Genomic DNA, 18035 nt, shown 5'->3' on the forward strand with positions numbered 1-18035 from the left:
CTAATAACGTTCATGGCAACGCCCTTACAAACCTTTTTATGGTTTAAAATTGACTCTAAAGATTTCCCCAATCGCAACTCCTTTTCTATCTCTTCAGCGGTCTTAGACTCCCCGTAAAATTTAATAGAATAAAGCTTTGGACGAAGTCCTACAAAGCTTTGAATTAACTGTGAATTTGTCTCGTCTTTAAAATAGCCGAGAGCTTTTTTATTCTGATTAGAATGAAGGAAATGCGAAGGTGGATAATCTGAGAAGTCAAAGCGGTTTTTATGAACTTCAAAGTCTTTATAAACATCATCCGTCTTAATGTTGTACGTTAAACTGTCTGTAAATATTTTATATATTAGTACTATTTAAATAAAAAATTCATATTAAATTAAATTACCAGTGTCTGTAAATAATAGTGATGCTTTGTTCCCGTATGTATTTTTTATGAATCCATAATGGAACCGATACATGAGCTCCTTGGATAAATCTAGAATGGTGAATCCGGTAAATAGAGGCCGGTTAAGAACAATTTTAGCTCTCTTCTTATGAGCGCCGGCTAACTCTTCATTAAAGATGGTAAAGTGTTCAAACTGCGGGGAACTTGTAACTTTTAACATTCTTTCTGGTTTATGAATCAACTCGAAATTTATTTGCTTCCGTAGACTTTCCATTGTTTTTCTAAAGAATTAAACGAAGGGAAAAGAACAGTAATAAATTATTTAAATTGATTTATCCGAAACAGAGTTAACCATAAGTTTCCAGAAATTCTTTTCAAATGAGGTCTTGGATAATTTCCTCTGTTCAGTGTTGAATCTTACATATTTTTCCAACCATTTTCCTTGAGTGAAGGTTAGAGCTCGATGAAACTTGGTTATTTTCAAACCTAATTCTACATAATATATTAAATTGCGGTAATGTACTATGTATTTCTCTTTATTATTTAAATTAGGAAGAAGTTTTGGTAGACTTTGATTCTCCTTAATATTTAATTTTCGTAAGAGATTTTTGTAGTATGGAGATAGCATATCATGTGTAATAACTTTTGATTCCGCCGCTACTGGGAGATCGTTATGTAAGTCATGCAACTCTGGAGGATATTCAAGATCCACCTGAAAAGGGAACAATTCTTTAAAAATATAATTCAATAATTATAACACTTGTTATTTACCTCTAAAATGTATCCGTTTTCAACGTTATTGGGAATACTCAGAATATTTTCACCAAGTGTTTGCAAATCATTCTCATGAACCCACTGGAAGTCGCCTAGCGGTAGTGGTTCACACATAACAGCACCTTACAAATTATTCGCATCTTCAATTAAATTAAATTAAGTTAATTAAAATAATTGAAAAAAAATTAAAAAAAAATTAAAAATGTAAATTACCTAAATAGCATATATAACTGCTCTCTTTAGACGAATCATATATGTCGAGCATATATTTGTTATTCGCTTCAGAATAACGAGTTGAGATCATTGAAACACCGCCTCGAATACCTAAAAATTCAATGTAAATACAATGATATTTAAAATATCAAAAAAGCGTTACCCTTTTCAATAAATAAGTGTTGATCTATATCAAGTATGAGATCGAGGCGAACATCGGTCATCTTCAAAGCTGCTTGCCAGGCTAAACCTGGTGCAGTGTAAGCGTGAGCGGGATCTAATTTATAATGAGTTATAGATAATGTTCTAAAATTTTCAAAAACGTCGGCTAAGAGCAACGCATCGCTTTTCACATAGAGGTCGGTGTATTCCCCTACGAAAACCGAGGTTAAGAGATTTGAAATATTTATACTATAGTAATTTTACCTAATGTTTGAATATTAAACGCTGTCCAAATATTTTGGGCGTGTAAATAATCAGATTCTAAAATATTTTGATTTTTCAATGAACTGAAAAACACTTCTCTAGATGGCAGCATCGTCTCGTCAAATTTCTTTTCATCGTCCATATACTCGTACGGGTAGACCCCCTTCCGCAAAAGCAGTTGAACTTGATCACTTTCAAAATATTTCTTAACAATCTGAAATTTACTGGCTCCTTCCAAAACGAGATTAGATACTAGAGCATCGAGGCTATCGCTTAGAAATCGATAAGAGTCTAAAAACCGAAATCTCCCTGAAAATAATAATAAAAATATTGTTAAGGTTAAATTCATAATTAAATATATTTTACCTAGTTTGAGTGAATTATAATTTTCGCTAGTGGAAGGAATACAGTCAAGTGTCTGTTCCTTAAAATGACCAATCTCCTGACATATAAGATGTAAATCGTATCTATGAAGATTTATTATTATTAGGTTTATTTCCTGGTAAATTTACCTGCTAAGGTTATGAAGGAAAATAGGGATAAATTCTGGAACTTTCTTTTGAAGATTACAGAGGTTATGCGCTGGCCCCCTATATTTACCGCTGAAATGACAATGATCTCGAACAGCGGGCATATTTCCTTGATTTAGCTGTTTCTGACAAATGTAGCAATGCGTAGCAGCTTGAAACTGTTCCTTCTCATCCGGGGTAATAATCATTGGTACATTGGTCTCAATTGGTTCCATCAACTCCTTCTCTAATTCCAGAATAGACTCCAGAAATCTTCGAGTTGCATCTTGTCCTCGATAGCAATCGGTTCGAACAGGTACACCTATAAGTATTCTCTTATAATATATCTAAAAGGAAATTTTGCCGAATAACTTACCGTTAGGTCCAACAAGCACCCACGAATACGCGCAGCTGATGTGCATGTTTACTTTGCTGGTATTTATATCAGGATCTAGATCACATCCTTGAACTCTCGGTAGGATTGCTTCAAAATCGGCGTAAAATACATACTGTACCTAATAATTTCATTCCATTAAGAGTTAAATTAAATAATTTTATTTTTACTTTTCCCGTCCACTCATATTTATCAAAATAAAGCATCTTCGTCTTGGTAGGGAAAACTGTTCTTCGATATGTGCATCACGTCGCTGTTCCGCGTTATTACCGCTGAATCGGTGAAGACACATTCTAATACAGATAATAATTAGTAGATTGCAAACTAATATATTGGAAACTAAATTACCTGCAATAATAACTTGTTCTTCTGTTTTTTATTAGATGCTGTAACATTTTTCCTAGGTCTCGTATAAGACAGTAATGTCTATTCCCATCGTCAATATCTTTAGTTTCATCGGTGATGTATAGTAAATCAACCTCCCTTTCCTTACCACACTTGTTAGCGCTTACGTAAAGGGGGAATATATCTCCCGAGAAGTCAAACGCAGATATTGATAAATTATTCATTAATTAAAATTTTTTAAGTTCCGTAGCGTTTAATTTGAAAGGGAAAGATATATCACTGGTAACAAGTTCATTTTCATAAGGTGTATATTTGGAAACCCTGTTAGAGTGATGAAGCCAAGAAACTTTGTTAAGTTTAGTTAGAATTGACCAGAGAAAATATTTATCATCATTTTCGTTTCTAATATTAAGAATCGCACGATGTTGAGATAGTGTTTTAGGTAGTTCCATATACGATGACCCCCGTAACGACTGGTAAGATGCTACATTTAATTCTACATACAGAATACGATCAATTACCCAACCCGATCCTGTCAAAAAATATAATGTTTTAGTTCAAAATATAACTTATAAATTTTAGTACATACCTGTCGCTTCAAAGTTTTCCGCTGCTGACTGTATTGTTTCAATGCAGTCATTCAGCTGGTCTTCAATTACATCGGCCGTTAATGTTGTCTGCATAATGCTCCGGAAATAGGGTCTCACTTCCGCACTTTGCTCTTCACCTCCCAAAGGTCTCATATAAACCGATCTTACGAGTAAGAACCACTTAATTCCACGTTCACTAGCAAGTCTTTCCATTAGAAATTTACGAAAAGCAGCTCGATAACGTCCAATAAACATAGCCGCATCAATATCATAGTCCTCGGCATTGTAACGGATAGACGCTAGCGTATCATTTAGGGCCTGGACCATACTTGGGGATGCTGGCGGCGTTTCATCAAGTATTGGTGAGGCAGGAACAGGTGATGGTGTTGGGCTGTTGGGTAAAGCTGATGCAGATGGTCGGATAGATTCCAGTTGAATGTCTTGAAGCAGACTAGGTGACAGTGGACGGGCTGGTGATGGTGTTCGGGAAGATGCTGGCGAACGTTGCATTGGTGACCATGTGCGAGACAGGTCCATGGGTTCGGAAGGGCCGGGTGCGTTAAAGTCATGAGTTCGTTGATGGCTCTTGAAATTTTCCAATCTAGCAACAGTCTAACCACATACTTCACAGACAAACTTATGTCTATCACCGTGTACTTCTCTAACATGCCGATTTTAGGGGAACTTGGTAGCGAAACTTTTCGCGCACGTAGGACATGTATACTGAGCTTTAGGCATTTTGAATATAGCTACCGCAGTTAACCGTGGAATGACCTCCCACAACCCTATTCAACCCTTTTATAGTATATTTAAGTATCATTTGAGAACGTTACGTTTCTCATACTTAAACTTGAGATATTCGTTTGAAATACTCGTGATATAGATTCAAGTGCCAAGCATATTTAAGTACGACAATGATATTAAAAATTAATTTCATTCTACGTATACGCATTTTGAAGTGTATCGCGTTACGTTTATAGGAATTTATCCGGTCCTCATACGGAATCACGTGTACAATAATACAATTACAATACTTGAGAACGATACGTTTCTTATACTTAAACTTTAGATATTCGTTTGAAATAAACGTGAGATAGGTTCAAGTGTCAAGCATATTTAAATACTACAATGATATTAAAATGAAGTTTAAAAATATTTCCATTCTACGTCATTTTAACAACGAATATTCCATGACGTCAAAACACTCAAATCCATGTTTTAAAATCAAATTAACCGCGCCCCAATCCACGCAAGTTAACCGCGTCCCATATTCCATGACGTCAAAACACCCCATGTTTTAAATTCAAATTAACCGCGTCCCCCGGGGAATCCGCGCACGCGCGCCGCCCAGGTTATCACTTTTTCATCATTTCAACTTATTCCGTACGATAAAACGCGATAAGATATACGTTCAAGTGTCTTTCGAGATAAGCGGAGATAAATAAACAAGTTGGCCCGAACAAAATATGTTGATATACGAAAAAACAAATCGTCGCGAGAAATATCATAAATACATTGACTTTCAATGATTTTACCCCCATTTCACCCCTTAAATCCCGGATCTTGATCCTGAACCTAAACCTGAACCTGAGACCGGCGTGTCGACCTTACTTTCCTTCTACTAATGGCGATTTAAATAACGTAAGATCTGGTGACCTTGCTGGGCAATGTGCCGAACCGTTTCACCCTATTCATCGTTTTGAAATACAGTATTTCACATTTCGGGGGTCATGAAGCATGGCACTCTTTTTGAAACCACAATCTGGCTCATTTAGCTATTGACTTATTAGTTTTTTTAATCTAATAGGCCTGTGTTTGCATCGAGTCGTATTCAAAACCTATTTTAACCCTGATAGGAGAGAAGATAAATAGACCACAGGTTTAAAGGTCAGTAAAAATCTTAAATTTATTTAGTATTTAAATAACTGTAAAACAATCTGTGTAACATTATTGTCGTAATCAATCTTGACAATCATGCCTCAAAATTCCAGAGCTGATCGTACGGAACTAGTGGCCATTTACCACGTGGAAGGTGGAAGAAATCTACGACGAGTGAGTGAGATCTTTGAGCAATGACATCCAGATAGAAGACCATCCATAACTACTGTAAAGCGAGCTGTAAATGACTTTCTCCAGTATGGTAACGTACAACCTCGATTTCGTGGGCCTGGACAGCGGGATTTTGCCGCATACCCACGTAGTAGTTGTGCTGCGGCGAGTAAGGATTTGGCTTGCAGTAAAACTCGCATTTGGGAAATTTTACAAAGGCATAAGTACCATCCTTACAGAGCAACGCTTCACCACTGTTTACGAGATGGAGACGCTCAACAACGGCTGGATTTTTGCAACTGGCTGCTAAATTCTGTGCACGACGACCCACAATTCCTCCGCAACATGCTATTCTCGGATGAATTCTCGTTTGTAATCACCAAAATAATAATGTTTAGGAAGAGACAAATCCACACTGGGGATATGAACACCGTCACCAATTTCAATTTGGGCGCTTGAATGTTTGGATTGGTCTTTTTGGAAACCGGTTAATTGGTCCAGTATTCTTACCGCAAAATTTAAATGGCCAGAGTTATTTAGATTTCTTGAGAAATGAGCTAGAACAACAACTTGATGAACTGCCGTTTGCGCAACGAGCAAGACTGTGGTTTCAGCAAGACGGTGCCCCGCCTCATTACCACAGAGCCGTGAGAGATTACCTAAACAACGAATTTCCACAACGATGGATAGGGAGAAACGGTACCGTACACTGGCCAGCAAGGTCACCCGATCTGAATCCGTTGGATTTCTTTCTTTGGGGGTTCGTCAAGTATAAGGTTTACGCCACTCCGGTTGAGACCTTTGAAGAACTGCGTCAATGAATTGTAAGCGCTTGCCGGGAAGTAACCCCGGAAATGATTCAGGCCACCTTCGACAATATGATTGTTCGTGCACAAGCCTGCATCGCAGCCGAAGGTGGTATTTTCGAAACGTACTTATAAATTTTGTTTGTAAGTAGATAAATTCCAAAAATTCACATGTTTCATCCTACGAAATTAAATCGTGTAATACCTACTTCGCCATTGTCTCCTCGATTTTTCTGCGGTGTTTATTGCATTAAACACCAGATTAACAAATTTCTGACTTTGACAATTTTCTTATAACACCTAGCGGTTAAAATTTTAATTTTCAAAAAATGGAAAATATTTTTCGATTTAGATGCAATTTTGGCACGTATAATGTACAGTACAAATTTCAATTTTCTAGAAAACATAGTTTTTGAAAAAAATCCCTTTTTCGAGCAAATAAAAACACCCTGTATATAAATGTATGAGCTTCTCGCGTTGACCGCTACTTGGCTTTATGTATTATAATTTAGTTAGAATGGAGGCAGAGCTTGTGGATGGCCGTGTAAGGTCGACCACCAATCCCCATTGGGTGGTCTTTTTACTTCTGCCACGGGTATCCCATCCCTATCTCCAAGTATCACCCCGTTGGCGTGGCCGAAACACATATCTCGCTCCTGATTAATCAGTTGTTTGAGCGGACTAAATGATGTCCCATCCTAATCTCTAATAAAAATACTAAAATAAATTAAATAGTTATCTTCCCCCAAACAAAATGACTATATTATCATACCTACTTTAAAGATATCTTTAAAAAACGTCAAAAACGCTCTCTCTTGTGTATTATTGTAGGTCGGCTGTCACCGATTTCTACGTTTTCAAGTTCGCAACTTAATTAAAGCCTTCTCTCATGGGTAGGGAATTTCATAAAAATACCAAATAGTGTGGATAATTTGGTTTTATTTTATTTTTATAGAATAAGTCGGTTGTTAGAAATTCATTATTTGGTATTCTAAAATAACGAAAACGAAATTGCGATTTGTCAGTGCGAATAGTTAATCTGATTTCTGACCAAATAGTTTGGTCGAATACCTGATTTTGTATCTAAAGTAACTAGTTTATTTTCTCGGAGCTCCACAAATTAACTTGATGAAGCATTCCGGGCCCAAAGTAAAATGAAAGTAGGTTATAGTTTAACTCTGGCACCTCCAATTCGCTACAATCTAGTTAAATTTATTACTTATAATTAAATTTTAATTATTAACTTATTCGATATAATTTTTATCAAAAGTATATTTTATATCATTAAACTTATGTATATTATAAAGAAATCAACCTCTCAGCTGAATGGCTTATATAAGAAACTGATGTAGGTGTTTTTTTATCCAACAAAATTGACAAGTGCTTGTCGGATCTGAGAAGGCTGTACATGTAGGCTTGTGGTAGCAGTTTTAACCCGGGAGCGTAATCGGTACTTTCGTCAAATGACTATCTGGTGGTAGTGTGGCTTTTTGGGAATTTCTCAAGACTATGCCATTTGAAGTAAGGGGCCTGGGATTTTCGGAAATGAGGCAGTAGTTAACCTTCCTCCCACAGCTTATTTTCATTTGCGAAGTCGCTCTCTTGTACCCTTTTATTGTTGAAGATAAAAGCAGATAATCACTTTTTATCACTACGTGTTCGGAAAAATATTCCCTACTTAGCTTTGACCTAGTTTTCTGTTACTGATAACATTGTTTCTTAATCTATAAATACTCAACCTTTGCAATCTATATACAGTTCGCGCAATTTAGTTCGTCTTCTTCTCTACAGTGTTCCGTTTCATTAAATTAATATGTCGTTATAATAAATTAGTCATTTTTTAAGTTATTGCTTATCTTGGTTAATTTATCATATTCTGCTGGTGTTGAATCGAAATAACATTCAACATGGCTGAGGAATTTTTGGAAGGCCAAATTAAAGAATTCAGGGAAGCGTTTTCGCTGTTCGATAAGGGCGGCGATGGTTTCATTTCTGCCAAGGAATGCGGTGCGGTCATGAGGTCCCTGGTCCAGAATCCAACAGAAGAAGAAATCCGAGAAATGGTCCATGAGGTGAGCCTCGATAACCGAGACATGATTGATTTCTCGGATTTCCTCTTCATGATGACCAGACAAATGAGGTACAACGACACCGAAACGGAGATCAGAGAAGCTTTCAGAGTTCTGGACAAAGAGGGCAACGGTGTCATTAGTGTTTCTGAGCTAATACACATCTTGACCTCCATGGGTGAGAGGTTAACCGAGGAAGAAGTTCAAGAAATAATCGGTGAACTAAATGTGAACGGTAATGGAGAAGTTGACTACGAGCAATTTGTTTCCATGACGACGTCCAAAGAGTAGCAGGGGAAGATGGCTTATTCGCAATCCTATTTAAGATACTTACGTTAATTGTATGGCTAAATGACACGTTTCTTTTGTAAGTGTGAACGTCTTAAAATTGTATAATTTTCGATATACTTGGTTTTTTTATATAAAAATAGATGTTAAATTTAATTTTTATTGTAAGTATATTTGTATCAACAGCAATATTTATTAAAAACTACAGATTGAGCACGGACCATAAATTACAGGAAGTGTTAACCTTTCTAGTATGGGGTTAATTTTGCTTCTTTGAGCAAAATCTAGTTTATCAGAGAGAAAAGTATATTTATGATGAGTGTCACCCCTTCTGAATTTGACAGCTGGTGCAGATCACATCGAAGTAAAAGAACTTATCTCGAGAAGTGTAATACCTTCCTCGCGTTAGCCGTTATTTGGATGTTTTGAACCGACCAAAAAGGTCTAATGTCCCCACGCAGTTTATTATTTGAGAGTGGCATTGCGCCTCCTGGCTGCACCGTTTCTGCACCCCTGGAGTGACAAATTCAACGTGTCCATGATGAGGTGCGCCAGTAGCGTAGCTAAGATCTCCGCCGCCTACTAAAATCTTACGAAGGTCTTAGCCGGTACCAAAATCTAAATCGATAGTGCTCTGCGAAAGGTTGTCGAAATTGCCTCTTCTACTGCAAAATAAATCAATTTATATTAATAAAAGCATTTAACATTAATTATATGATGTAGTTTTGTATAATCAAAATGATGTGTTCCAGAATGATTAGATTTAAATATTTGAAGCTAAGCCGTTCTTGGCCAACGAGTTATAGAAATATTTTCTCCATTCCCACGGAGAAATTGGTTCGCGACTCGTGTTCGCCAATAATGTTTAATTTTTTTTTGACTCGATTCAATTAGCCTTAAGAAATTTGGGCGATGTTTTTCACATTAGTCAACAGTTTTGCCGCCAAAATGTTAACTAATGTGAAATGTTGCCAGCTTTATTTAAAGGACTGTACTGAAATTTTAAAGGGAAAATGAATTTCCATAATTGGCGCTAGTTACGTTAGAAACCAGTCGTAGTGCGTGTTAGCGGACGATTTTTTCAAATTAGTTCCCACCCCTTTTAATTTCAGAATATTGGTTTCGGCATTGAAATTATAAGGTAAAAACGGTTCACCAACGAATCTTGGCATTTTGGGTCCAAGTCGACCGGGTTTGGTTGATGTATTCGTAATAATATTTCTGATTTTAAGTCGTTTATGTTCAAATATTTTGATGTTTCATAAAATTTTACCGGGATTTTTTTCGAATAAATTTTGGCAGGTTTTAGAAATCGCAATTCACGGCGCATCTTATTCATTTCGGAGAGTCGCTCATCTGAATTATAATTCGAACACACGATATGGAAACTACATCTACGTTATAATAACGAAGGATCAATTATCCGAAGTCTATTAAAACCTACACAATAATAACATAAGTAACATCATAACGTTTAGTATGACCCTGAACGATTTCGGGTAGTAAAAATCAGTAGCAGAGTGAATAATTAATCGGAAGTTTTGGAACAGAAGCTCGTCACACTTTCTTGAAAAAGTTACTGCTAGATGAGTGTCATATCTAGTTCTCAAATTGAAAAATAACTTCTATCAGAAACGATGTGATGGTTTATAACCGGAAATTTTACGTTCCAATTTTATAAGTCGTCATTATTCTGTAAAAATTAACGTTATTTTAACTAAATATTGAAAGCGTTTAAATAAAAAAATCTAGGTCCATCCTTCAAACAGATTGTCGGCGACCGATACCAGTCAGTTGAAAAGACAAAAATTAGCATTGGTAGAAAAGGCAGTGGCATACTATTATGTTACTTGTGATAATAATAAAATTAAACCAGTACAATTTGTCTCGTACGCTGACGCATTGGTAAAAAGGTAAATGAATTCTCTACTATCAGAGAACTATAGCTCTACAGGTGTCAATCGTACGAAGCGCACTTCGCGTTGGTCGACGTGCCGTACAACTTCCGCGTTAGTTATACAACGGCGCGATGTTGTAGCCTCGTTAACCCAAATATACAGCTCGTTTCACGTCATGTTGCGATATTCGCATCTGCAGCGCAGCAGCTATCGAGTGTTTACTTTAAAAATTATAAAAATTAACTATAGTTCTACATAATTTGGCCACGTTCTCAGAATCATTCATTGAAAATGTTGGATATCTTTGGTAATTTGAGACTACTTATTAAGAGGCGCGAGGTGGTGATAGACAACACCATATTCAGACTGCATTGGATGTTTACTGGTAGCCTTTTGGTAGTGTTCAGCGTGATCATCACGGCTCGCCAGTACGTCGGTGAGCCCATTAATTGCTTCGGAGTCAGCCACGCCCCGATATCTTTGCTGAACACGTACTGCTGGGTGCACGCCACTTTTACCATCGAGCAGGCGTTTGGCCGGAAAGTGGGCTACGACATTCCTCATCCGGGCATCGACAATTCTCAGTCTGGTAACAAGAAGTACTATCCTTACTACCAATGGGTCTGTTTCGTGCTTTTCCTGCAAGCCATGTTCTTCTACGTACCCCATTACATCTGGAAAGTCTGGGAAGGTGGTCTGTTGCAGTCCATTTCCGTGGGTCTCACGCTACCAATCCTGGCCGAAGAAGAGCGAAAGAAAAGAGTTAATCTCCTGACTGATTACCTCAAACGAACCACAAGTGAGCTTCTTCGTCCGTTCTAAGTGCCTAAATGAAAACACCGTGTTTTCCGTTTTAATAAGACGAGTCATCATGACTACAGTTAGCCTTTTCAGTTTACATAGAGCCACGTAGCGGCCAACGTGAGATTTTCAAAGCCCGCTGGATTTTCGATAAATGAGACAGATTATGCTTAAAGACGAAAATCCAGCAGTTTACGAGCTCCTCGTGTTGGCCGCTACGTGAACTGATAAGGCTAATTAAAATAAAAAGCAACGTCTTCATAGATGCCCATTAAAAGTCATTTCGGCTGTTCAAAGACAAAACCTTATAAACACCAATATGGAAAATTTTGAGTTAGTAGTAAATTCATGTATAAATGCGTATCGTACACCTACTGGAAAAGTTTCATCCCGTCGGGATATACCTTTAAAAAAAAACACTTACATTACCATAAAATAAAGAAAATGAAATATCTGAAATTTAAAAATGGCCTTTACCTGGTTTCTCATTATTTACAAAATAAGGTACGCTTTCCTTACCTGCTGTAAAAAAAATTATTCAATTTCGATAATTTATAAACATTCCAATGGCAATATTATGTACAGTCATTAATGTATTTATTTATATTTATTGAGAATGACTATATTCGACAAGTTTTAACGTTGCTCACAATAGGTGCTTTAATAAAACATCTTCAAGGAAATCGCCTAGTTCTAAGTGACTTTTCACCTGTGCGGTACGCAAAAAGTGTTTCCTTTTAACCAGGTAGTTTTTTTTGACATATTAAGACTTAGCAAAAACACGACATTCTGTATACAGGTGAAAAGTTTCCATTATTTCAACAAACACTTTATAAACAGTAGCTTTCCGGTCCTGGCTATCGCAAATATTACTTCTAGGCGATTCCCTTGAAGATGTTTTAAATTATTTTATTTAAGCGCTTATTCCACTCAAGCTCGAAGAGTAAGGTCTTTTACCCTAAAAAAATCAAATCAGCCCAGTATCACGTGCTTCTCTGAAAGGGACGTCTTCTGAGGTGACTGAAAAGCACGCGGGGTAGTTGTCCCTCCCCCTCACTCGAGACGGCGTAAATTCGACCATTTCGTCCACGGATCGTCTCAATATAGTCATTCTTCCTAAACTTTGAGTAGAAATAAATACATTCTTGGTAGAGTGTTTAATGGATTACCACGGCAGCAAACCACTAAGCAGGGCCGAAAATATCCAGAGAGTGGGCTATTATGAAACCAGTTATGGGACGACAATAAACACTGGAGGTTATATTCCCTTTATTTACGGATTTTTTCAACGTAACTTACGCCGTTTTTAGGCTTACACGAGCTAAAGCTAGCGTAATTATCAGGATATACTATCTCGGGGAGGATCCTTTTTTTGGAATTTTCCAAAAAATCGTGAAATTTTTCACCGTTTTGAAATTTTTATTTTTTGAACGATAGGTGGTTGACGAAAATTTTCAATCAAAAGTTTGTAGAGCGTACTCGAAAACCTTTATTGAAATTGGTTTGGTCAAAAACGGACAATGTTTCATTGAAATAATACGTCATGAAAAAAAAACAAGTTGGTACTACCCAAAAAGGTTTACGTCTCATGAAAAAGAAAAATAAACCAAGCTAATTTGAAATGATCGTATGTTTGTAAAGATAAAAAAGGACTGTTTTTTAAGCCAAATCATTTTTAACAGAAAATACAATTTAAATAGTAGAATTCCAGAATTCACGCGTCTTATTTAGGGCAAGAATGTTGCAAGAAGTCCACGAAACCGTCTAATTTATGCCAACTGAATTTCCCACGTTTTTTTATTTTGCACTACTCTGTCGCTTAAAGTGTTACTCTATTTTAGTATTTAAAGAGACACAGCTTCGTTTTAAAATCATACTCTGAACGTACTCCAGTAAAATAAAAATATTCCTCGTTATACCTGTAAACAGCGGTCCAGGATGGTCGAATTATACTACGAAGATGGTCAACGAAATGCACGTGAAGTGAGTCGATTATTTCAAATGCTGTATCCTGACATGTGGTCAGAATTTATAGACCGGTGCTCCAAGCGATCAAACAGCCTACTACACCGGTGGTCTCATCAGAATGCCCTACGCCAGCGTCCACAAGCCCGGACAGGTTACAAAACCAGCATGGGTAGCAGAATCCCACTACTGATGGTCGCACCCTCAACGCAAGCCGCTCATCCCAGCAGAAGGCGCAGCAATGGGTCGACCAGCTCACCACTTCACGCACAGCATTGGGATAGAGAACGGACGCTCTAGCAACGCCGGCCGACACCCCACCTAGAAAGGCAGGGAGTCAAGCCCTTTGGAAAGAGCTCCTAAAGGGGAACGGCGAGCACACAGCAGCCCAAGCAACCCGGCACAGCTGGCACCGGAGACCCCGGTGGACCCCAAAAGGCCGGGAAACAGGGCCGCCGTGCCCTCATACGGAGGCCCACAGCCCCACAGCAGGCTACCCAATCCGCCAAGGTGGCCAGTTTGCCCTGCCCCTCTCCGTTAGCCTGGGCCGAAGCCCAGTATCCAGCCCACACCTGACCGAAGCCGGAGGTGGAGATAGGACCATTTACGTCTGGGCTGGTCTTCTGGGAGATCGCGTTATTGGGCCATTTTTTCTTCCGCGTCGACTCAATGGGCAGAGCTACCTGGCCTTTCTACAAAATGAAGTCACAGAAGAGTTGGAAGATATGCCATTAGTCGACGTTCCACGACTTTGGTTTCAGCATGACGGTGCACCTGCCCCCTAAGAAAGACACGTCGTGCAGTACCTTAACAACGAGTTCCCTGGGCGATGGATAGACAAGAACGGTCCAGTACGATGGCCTCCGAGGACCCCAGATTTCGCACCACCGGACTTTTTCCGGTGGTGATTCGTCAAGGAGGAAGTGTATAAAACGCCTGTCACAAACGAAGAAGATCTACGGCAGATAATCATCGCAGTGTTCCAACTCGTAACTCCCGAGATGGTCCGTGCTTCGTTTTAAAATATGCTTCATTGCCCACGGATTTGTATGGCAGCGGACGGTGGAATTATTGAACCTCATTTAAGATAAGACGCGTGAATTTTGGAATTCTACTACGTAAATTGTATTTTCTCTAAAATATTATTTAAAATGATTTGGCTTAAAAAACAGTCCTTTTTTATTTTTACAAACATACGATCATTTCAAATTAGATAGGTTTATCTTTCTTTTTCATGAGACCTAAACATTTTCGAGTAGTACCAACTTGTTTTTTTCATGACGTATTATTTCAATGAAAAATTGACCGTTATTAACCAAACCAAATTCATTAGAGGTTTTCGAGTACGCTCTACAACTTGTTGTTTGAAAATTTTCGTTTACCACCTATCGTTCAAAAAATAAAAATTTCAAAACGGTGAAAAATATCACGATTTTTCTGAAAATTCGAAATGAAAGGGGTCCTACCCGAGAGAGTATATCCTGATAATTTCACATTTCTAGCAACTATGGTTTTTGAGAAAAACGCCTGGGCCGATCAAATTAAGACACCCTGTATAGCAAATCGGTTTCATTGCAACAAAAAATATAAACTGTAAATTAAAAATAATAATAAATTAATTTCTTTTGATTATACCGTTGTCTGTACTAGGCATTCAATCTCTACCGTCCGCATGGCCCAATTGTTAGTCTTACACGAGCCTAGTATAGGAAAGAGAGATACATGTAGGTGGCGAGGGAGTGGGGGGTACATTGCGAGAATAGGAGAGGACGGTTGCGGGCAGTGCTGCCTGATGGCCAGTTTCCCGCATGAAATGGGATACTTTGGGAACGCTGTCGTGGGGAAAATAACGTTGGGTGGACAGCGTTTTTTTGGGCTGGTTAGAACAACACACTTCAGAGTTTTTTAGCTCCACATATATATATATATATATATATATATATATATATATATATATATAGGTACGCTCGTGTGAGACTACTATTTTTGACTGCCAGGCCCTCTTGTTTTCCTTGGCTGGTGATAAGCCTGGTAAACTTGTTTGTTGCACCATTAATGTGGAACTTTATACTTACTTTCATCAGGAGTATAAAAACGTTTAATTCATAATATTGTAATTACGAAAATAGTATTTGTAGCTCTATAACTCATTGGTAAGCCGACAATTTATTAATCTACTTTAGGTTGCCATAAGTTGTACACCATCAAGTACTTCTTCTGCGAAGTCCTCTGCTTGCTCAACGTCCTGGGACAAATGTTTTTGTTGGATCGTTTTTTCGACGGGGAGTTTTGGCGGTACGGAACCGAAGTAGCGCGTTTCTCCCAAACGAATCAAGTGGATCGAGTAGACCCCATGATCTACGTGTTCCCACGCATGACCAAGTGCACTTTCTACAGTTTTGGATTCTCGGGCGACGTCCAGAAGCACGACACCCTCTGCATCTTGCCACTCAACGTCGTCAACGAAAAGATCTTCATTTTCCTCTGGTTCTGGTTCGTTATTCTGTGCTTCATAACCTTCGGAGTCCTCGTTCACCGCGTCGTCGTCATCTTCTGCCCACCCCTCCGACGTTATTTCCTTCACGACAAATGCAAACTGGCCCGCGAAGACCAACTGGTCGAACTTATTAAAGATGCCGACGTCGGCGACTGGTTCATCGTATACATGCTCGGAAAGAACTTGGACTCGCTCGTTTTCAAAGACGTGGTGCAAACGCTTTCTAGCAACAAAAAGAAGAACAGAGCTCGAAAGGCGAAAGAAACCGAAGCCGAGACTCGACATTCGGAGGACGAAAGAGAAAGTTTACCCGTTTAGTTTAGATTTGCCTCACCGTGCTGAAATAGAACGATTCACATTTAGAGAAACAAGCATTTAAAACGATGCTATAAAGGTCTGATTTTAAAGCTTTTATTTAAACTAGATGGCTCCAATTTAAATATTTTCGCGGCTAGAGAATAAAAACTTAATGATTTATCACCATTAAAAACCACTTCTTGATCATTCCATGTGGATTCACCTGGGCATGCTACATTTTGCACGCTTGTTTATATGTTAATAAAACTAATATTGGCAGATTTGTAGGTTAAATTATAAATAAATTAATTTTAGGAAAGATTTTGAAGCAAACCCTACGGATTACACGATTCTATTGACCCATGGTAGCATGTCCATTTGAACCCATATGGAATGACTCTTCTTACACTATTTTATGTCAAAACTATTAACATATTAGCCTAGCTGAGAGATTTTTCGAACCAAAATAAATTATGAATATATTTGTAGTCTTTAGATAATTTATTCGATCTTTTGGTGCCATCTGGTAATACTTCGGGTGTTAACAAATCGGCCTCTAATGGTGTTCCTAAATGGAAAATCGGCTTGTTTAAAATATTTAATTATTAAATTGAACCGATACTCCGAAGTACGGCGTATCGGTTATTTTTAATAAATAAATAAATTTTAGTTTCCCCAAACGTTGTTTGTCTATTTTACCTCTTCGACGTTGTCCAACGGTGGTTCTCGTTTTCTTGCATAAGTGATTCACTAGATTTAATTAAATGGTTTATCTTCACTTATTTTTCAAACCTCTTGTACCGTTTCAGATGAGACCTAAACATACATATATAATAAAATTAATTTTGGTGAACAAACATTTTAGTTGTAAAATTGAAGAAAATAGTTTAAATATTAAAATTAGCTCTGTCTTGTAAATTTGGCCGTAGCGTTTACCATCATAAAGTTGAACGTTCGATGGCCGATGAACGAATTTCATGTTATTTGATGCTAGGAGCGCTGTTTATGAAAGTTTAGGTATTAAAGTCTGTAGGACCCTTTAATCGTACAATTTAATAATAGTGAATATTGCAAATATCTTTCAACCATTGACTAAAATTAGCAGAAATTGGTAACCCGATGAAAATAAGATGTAAAGACCTACAGAGTAATAAGGAAATTGAACATTTCATGTAATTATAATTTTTGTGATATTTGTTTCTAATTGTAATGAACCGTAAGGTCTTGAACGGCTTTCCCTATTGTAATGAATATCGCACTAGTAGCCTCAAAATTAGGGCGACCTTTAAAATGATTCTCAACTCTCATTGAAATGGTTAAGGTACTTGTAGCCGCAGCCAAACTAAAATTGTAAAATTAACAATTTTATAACTAAAATTAAGAACAAAAAATTTGTTTTTGCCCCCTTTATATAAATATAATTAATGACGAGAATAATAAAATGAATATTATTTTTTCCGCAAAATGTGTATGGGTTTTTTCCCGTAAGACATTTAAAAAAAATTATCAAAATTTATTTTTCTCAAAAAAACAGTTTTCCCTTAAATTTATTTTTCTCAAATAATTTGTTTTCCCTAATTTTTTTTCAAAAATGTAGTTTTCCATAAAATTTACTTTTCTCAAAAAATTAGTTTTCCCTAAAATTAATTTTTCTCAAAAAAATTAGTTTTCCCTAAAATTTATTTTTCTCAAAAGATTAGTTTTCCCTAAAATTTATTTTTCCCAAAAA

The 18035-nt window shown here is 37.4% G+C and overlaps 1 protein-coding gene, 1 long non-coding RNA gene and 1 pseudogene across 2 annotated transcripts; 2 read left to right on the forward strand and 1 right to left on the reverse strand.

Annotated features, from left to right (window-relative positions):
- Nucleotides 1-988: 988 nt before the first annotated feature.
- Nucleotides 989-1632, reverse strand: LOC149946512 (uncharacterized). The gene is made up of 4 exons (XR_016480721.1): nucleotides 1536-1632; nucleotides 1373-1483; nucleotides 1157-1299; nucleotides 989-1097 (listed from the first exon to the last, which is right to left on the reverse strand). It is a non-coding gene; the product is annotated as an uncharacterized LOC149946512 (long non-coding RNA).
- A 6627-nt stretch (nucleotides 1633-8259) lies between these two features.
- On the forward strand, nucleotides 8260-9061 carry LOC149946513 (calmodulin pseudogene; annotated as a pseudogene).
- A 1976-nt stretch (nucleotides 9062-11037) lies between these two features.
- Nucleotides 11038-16429, forward strand: LOC149946514 (innexin shaking-B-like). The gene is made up of 2 exons (XM_090173151.1): nucleotides 11038-11545; nucleotides 15696-16429. The coding sequence occupies exons 1-2, from the start codon at nucleotides 11038-11040 to the stop codon at nucleotides 16325-16327; spliced, it is 1140 nt and encodes a 379-aa protein (XP_090029277.1). The 3' UTR covers nucleotides 16328-16429.
- The last annotated feature ends 1606 nt before the right edge of the window (nucleotides 16430-18035 follow it).

Source organism: Leiobunum rupestre, chromosome 4 (genome assembly GCF_980474605.1).
Source record: "Leiobunum rupestre chromosome 4, qqLeiRupe1.1.hap1, whole genome shotgun sequence".
NCBI classification, from domain to species: domain Eukaryota; kingdom Metazoa; phylum Arthropoda; class Arachnida; order Opiliones; family Sclerosomatidae; genus Leiobunum; species Leiobunum rupestre.